The sequence below is a fragment of the Limulus polyphemus genome, unplaced genomic scaffold, assembly GCF_000517525.1.
Source record: "Limulus polyphemus unplaced genomic scaffold, Limulus_polyphemus-2.1.2 Scaffold184, whole genome shotgun sequence".
NCBI classification, from domain to species: Eukaryota; Metazoa; Arthropoda; class Merostomata; order Xiphosura; family Limulidae; genus Limulus; species Limulus polyphemus.
In genome coordinates, this window is record NW_013665794.1 from 225,920 (window position 1) to 232,552 (window position 6,633).

The 6,633-nt window shown below is 32.7% G+C and overlaps 1 protein-coding gene across 1 annotated transcript in view; it reads right to left on the reverse strand.

The window, feature by feature from the left end:
* LOC111084962 overlaps window positions 1-6,633 on the reverse strand; it is a 13,912-nt gene extending 7,279 nt beyond the window's left edge. Inside the window, exons 1-2 of the mRNA XM_022381679.1 lie at window positions 6,520-6,633; window positions 2,742-2,772 (exon numbers count right to left, since the gene is read on the reverse strand). Of these exons, the coding sequence (XP_022237387.1) occupies window positions 2,742-2,772; window positions 6,520-6,633 (145 nt within the window). The remainder of the gene's footprint in view (window positions 1-2,741; window positions 2,773-6,519) is intronic.

Here is a 6,633-nt window from a genome sequence, read left to right on the forward strand (position 1 = left end):
ACAGAAACATTAAGAGCATGATAGACAGAAACAGAAACCCTAATAACATGACAGACAGAAATATTGAAGACATGATAAACAGAAACATTAAGAGCATGATAGACAGAAACAGAAACCCTAATAACATGACAGACAGAAATATTGAAGACATGATAAACAGAAACATTAAGAGCATGATAGACAGAAACCCTGAAGACATGATAGACAGAAACCCTGAAGACATGATAGACAGAAACCATGAAGATATGATAGACAGAAACCATGAAAACATGACAGACACAAATCTTGAGGACATGATAAACAGAAACATTAAGAGCATGATAGACAGAAACAGAAACCCTAATAACATGACAGACAGAAATATTGAAGACATGATAAACAGAAACATTAAGAGCATGATAGACAGAAACCCTGAAGACATGATAGACAGAAACCCGTCTATCATGTATTCAGGGGTTCTGTCTATCATGTCTTCATGGTTTCTGTCTATCATGTCCTCAGGGTTTCTGTCTATCATGTCTTCAGGAAACCCTGAAGACATGACAGACAGAAATCTTGAGGACATGATGAACAGAAACATTAAGAGCATGAGAGACAGAAACCATGAGAACAAGTTAGACAGAAACATTGAGGATATGATAGACAGAAGTCTTGAGTACATGATAAACAGAAACCTTGTGGACATGATAGAGAAAACTTTCAGGATATGATATACAGAAACCTTGTGGTCATGATATACAGAAACCTTGTGGTCATGATAGAGTGAAACCTTTAGGGCATGTTAGACAGAAACCATGAGAACAAGTTAGACAGAAACATTGAGGATATGATAGACAGAAGTCTTGAGTACATGATAAACAGAAACCTTGTGGACATGATAGAGAAAACTTTCAGGATATGATATACAGAAACCTTGTGGTCATGATATACAGAAACCTTGTGGTCATGATAGAGTGAAACCTTTAGGGCATGTTAGGCAGAAGTGTTGAGGACATGATAGACAGAAACTTTGAAGATATGACAGATAGAAACCCTATGAACATGATAGACAGAATGTTGTGGTCCTAACGGCGAAATTTTAAATAATTAATAGTAGAAATATTGTGTACTTAATAGAGAAGAACCTTGAGTACTTGAATCACAGAAACCACGTGTGATTGGTAGACGAAATTCTTGTGTATCTGATAAACAGAAATATTTTTTACTTAATAGAAACAATGTGTCTTGTGTAATTCTTACTTCTAACTCTGACATCATATACATGTTAAGAATTAGTAATGAATGATAGTTGCTCCCCTCCCCCCCCCCATTTTATATACAGTACATCGGAAACCTCTTGGAGATGGAAATACTTCGAAAGAGTCACAGTTTCAAAACTGGCATAAAAAATTAGGCGATCTTCTTACTTCCTCGCTCCCCTCCCGCACATATTGTTTTTTTTTTTTTTTGTTAAATCTTTCCTTGATACGGAACACAATTATCAACAAGTAATTATAATGGTAAAAAAGGGATAACGATAATGAGTGAGACAGAGATGTATAGATGATAGGAAAAAGATAAAATGAGCAGGCAGACAGACATAGATAAAAGCAAAGAAACAGACAGACGGACGGGGAAGCAACTAGATACGTAAATAGACAGACAAAAAGAAGGACAGAGAGATAAAGTGACAGATTGACAGTGAAACAGAGAGACAAACAGACAGACCAACAGAAAGATAAAAGAGAGACAACATACCACAAAGATAGATAGATAATAAACTAAAATAACATTGCTTTTAGGCTTGCTTATTGTTATACATGTATTTTTGTGTTCTCACTTTTCTTTGAATATATATTGCTAATTTTAATTATTGCAAAACTAGAACTCAATACCATATGTGCTTCATCTAGCTGTAAAGCTGAAATGTCTAGAAATAGAACCTAGTATTAACTATAACTTAGAGTATTATGTACATACATATATTGGTGCTAGTTTTTTCAATTATTATAGTATAATTTTGTACAAATCCAGTTTTGAATGAAATGGAAATCTACTCATCTCTTTTAAAGCTCATGCTAAAGATTTATGTTGTGTTTGGAAGTAGTGGAATAAGAAAATGTTGAAAAATATAAGTTGTTTCAAGTTGTAGTTAATTATCAGTAAACAATGATATACTAAACGTAATACCGCTCGATAAACATCGAACAGGACGTTTTGATTTATTTTCATTTGTTTTAAACGAAAAGGAAGTTCTTTGTATTATTCCACTTGCTTATTAACTTTAAACCTACTATATATTGTTTCTCAACATCAAGGGTTGAATAAACAAAAGAAACAATAAAGACAGTATTATTTTAGATTGAACTTAACAGTTTAACACTGGTTCACCATAAAAAAGGAGCTGGATGTGAATATAATTTTTATGATTTACCAACAAAACACATTCAAGAAATGCATAATTAACAGGACACTACTACTTACTTATAGTTTCCTCATCAAATGTAAGGTTTACTCATTTACTCATTCCGTTAAATTTGTAAAAACGAAGGATGTCTTAAGAAGTTATTAAAATATGAAAACGGAAAGTTATTTAAAAAAGAATTAAACGTACTATCGTTTGAAGACTAACGGTTTCTGTATTATTATCTAAGTATGTTTCTAAGATAGATAGAAAGATATACAAGTGTGTGTGTGAATGTATATTTAGATAAGTTAAAGAATACACACTTTTTTCGTCACCTATGAATACTAGAACTCACCATGTTTTGTCGTGGCTACAGAACCCGGATACTAAATGTGAAGAGAAATAAAAAATACATTGTTTGACACAGGAATATAATAACATGTAAACTGACAAGACGTGTTCTTCATTAACGTTTATATAATTAGTAAACAATAAATATGTTTAATCCGTAGATGTGAAGTTTTAATTATCTTAATGTCGAATCTTTTATTATATATTTTATTATCGTTATTTGGAATATTTAAACAATTCTGATAATTTGTTTACTTATCAGAGTCATTGTTATTATTTTTTTATCTCTGGATATCTGAATTTTTTAGATACCATTAAGACTGAGAAACAATAAACAACTTAATTCAGCGCATGCTCAGCTGTTATCATGAAAACAGCTTTTTTGAAGAACACAATCATTACAATTATACTATTTTTGTATGTGGCACAATGTTAGCGATATATAAATAACGAAATTAAATTTTCAGGTCTGAGAAAAGTCATTAAACTACAAATGTTTCATTTCACCATAACAAATTGGAAGTAAAGGCACAATTATTGAAATAAAAAGACATATTGACTTGAATAGTTTGACCAAATAATGACAAGGTATATAAGTAAAGTTTTACATAAAATTAATTACGAAATACATTTCAATTAAAGAATAAAATCAATAAAGATCAAAAAGAAACAAACGAAATATAATCGTTAGTTACAGTGTTGAAAACAGTCACAAGTAATTTTCAAGAAGAGTGTTTCGAGTTGTCCTTTTTGTAATTAATTAATTAAGTCCGGTTTAATTTTATTTGTAAGTTAAAAAATTGAATGAAACAATGATATTTGGTGTCATTATTTTGTTGGTTATATTTTAAACTTTCAACAGGATTAGACATCTCGTGTTCAACACTTAGGAATAACCAGATTTATTTTCTTCTGTTAATGGGAAAGAAAACTCATTCTGCAAGGAAGTTGTGTTTTTGAAAGATATTTTCATTATTCTATAAAGTAGGTAAATGTTGAATGCTAGAAGTTCGGCATAAATAGTAATTAGTACTTGTAAACACCTGACACAGTTTGTGGGTTAAACGTTTACTCCAGGTCATTTAATAATACTGCCTTAAGTTTTTAATGTTTTCGGTTGAAGACTAACAATAACGAAAGTAGGCGTGAAATAGACATGACACGTTTGAAAGGCACTAAGTATGCGTAACATACTGAACTTGTTGCGATTGAAGGGATAGCAATTAATATGACTACAAGCGAAGAGGGGGTAAACTCTCAATAGTTTTGCTTTTAGAAACAACATTTATGAATTAGCCTGTACATTCCCTTCACATAGAGTTGCAGAGTTAGTGAGGTAAAGTTTATTGTTAGAGTTAATCTTACATTCAGAATCAGGCATGTATGTGCATTACTCCTGAAGTCTGAAAGAATAATTATCTCGTTGTTGTTGGTTTTTTTTCCTGCTCTAGTAGCTGATATGTTCGCCAGTTTTGAGGTATTCTTATTCGATATATTCTGTGCCACTTTCAGCCTGGACGCTAGAATGCACTTTCTAAACAAAAATCATGTTAACAAAAGGTGACATAAAAAAACGCGTGAGCACATACACACACACACACAAAAGCTATGCATAGGCCCGAAGTATGTGGGTTGAACGAAAGTTGACTCCAATGAAAGGTTTAACAGTCTCTTTCGTTTGTGGAGTTAAACTAGCGAAACATGTGAAAGTACATTCTAATGAAACACAGGTTCGTAGAGCTGAACTCTAGGGACACGCAGGTTCGTAGAGTTAAACTAAGATGAAACACGGTCTGTAGAGTTAGAATTTAGTGAAAGGTAAATCTGTCTAGGGTTAAAAACTCTAGTGAAACAAATTTATAGAGGAAGATTACTGGAACACAGGTCTGTAGAGCTGAAGTGCAAAGAAAATCACGTGGAGATAGATTCAAGTAAAATAAAGATCTATGTAATTTGATTGTGGTGAAACACATACTGTATAGATACAGTCTAGTGAAACACATGTTTGTGAAGCTAAACTAGTGAAATTCTCACTGACCTGTATTTCGCTTGAATCTACCTGCATATACCCATGTTTCACTAGTTTAGCTTCACAAACATGTGTTTCACTAGACTGTATCTATACAGTATGTGTTTCACCACAATCAAATTCCATAGATCTTTATTTTACTTGAATCTATCTGCATATACCCATATTTCACTAGTTTAGCTTCACAAACATGTGTTTCACTAGACTGTATCTATACAGTATGTGTTTCACCACAATCAAATTCCATAGATCTTTATTTTACTTGAATCTACTTGCATATACCCATATAAATTAGTGAAACAGAGCCCTTGATAGTCTACCTCGACAAACATGAAATGTGCTTGAACAGATTGGTTTGTGTAGCTAAACTCTAGTTAAACTCTGGGTTGTGAAACACAAGTCTGTAGAGATAGGCTCTAAGAAAACACAAGTCTGTAGAGAGAGGCTCTAAGGAAACACAGGTCTGTATAGCTACACTCTTGTGAAACAAAGGGCTTTAGAGGTACACTAACGAAACGCAGGTCTTTCGAAGCAGACGCTAAGGAAACACAGGTCTGTGGAGGTAGACTCTGTGAAGCTAAGTCTGTAAAGTAGGGAAAACAGGTCTGTAAATTTATACTCTAGTGAAACGGAATTCTGTAACGGTAGACATTGTCAAGTATATATATATATGTGTAGAAACAGGCACTAAGGAAACACATGTCTGTGGAGCACGACTACAGAAAATAGACCCGCAGAAGATTATGATGAAACGCGGTTTTATGTATTTAAGATATATCGAAACACAGGTCTGCGGATTTAGAATTTAATGAAACGCAGTTTCTGAGCTAGTCTACAGTCAAATAAAAGTTAATATTAAAATTAACGTTTTTTAATGAATATAACTAAAGAATGGCACATTCTCATTGCTGACAATGTAATTTCCCAGTATGCTTCCTAAATTCTGGCGAAAAGTTTTTAGTTTCTTTAATTATACATACAATATATATCAATATGTATTAATTAACATACTTCTCGCATCTAAGATAGTTTGATATTGATAGTGCTATTACCCACTCAGTGTTAAAAGATCTTTTGAACAGGTGAGTGTACACTCAATACATGCAAAGTTCTTCAAATGAATATGAGAAAAATGTCATATTTTCTAAAAACATTCTAGAAACTTCACAATTGGAAGATTTTTGACACTCCAAGCCTGCACAAGGAAACTGGATGATGAGGGTTAGTTGGTTAAAACACATTTGTAGCTTTGTTATGCTTATAAATTTGTTTTTTATTCAGAAGTTATGTTAGAAGACGGTTTAACATCGCTTAATTTTTTGCTTTCATATTATTGCGAAAGACGAAAGCACCGAAATAAATTGGTTTCAACATGTATTTTAAACATTTTGGCATGTTTACAAAGAACCTGTACGCTTGTATTTATACAACACACAACACTTTCGACAAAAAAAATGGTAACGCTATCTTAAACTGATGTAATCCTTGACCTCGAATTCATATTGTTTTGAACTGCCAGTTCTCTCTTTTCTTTTTAACAGGTTGTAAGAAACAATTTACACACGAGCTTTTAACGAACAATTATATATTTTTACTCCATGTTATTTTTTAGTATCTACCTGTCTTTCTATCAGTCCGTTACTCCGTGAAATTCTGATAATTTTATGAATGTATAATAATTTACTAAAACACTAATTTTAATTCACATCAAGCCCAAAATAAGATCTTGTTATTAGTCTAATACTATTCTTACCAATTCCCGAGAGGGACTATGTCCTACATTTCTTGTTATAACGGTAGTAGTAAAGTTTGGATTAGTTCTTCCGCTGCCCCTGGCAGCACTGCTGCTATCTCGATCGGATGGCAT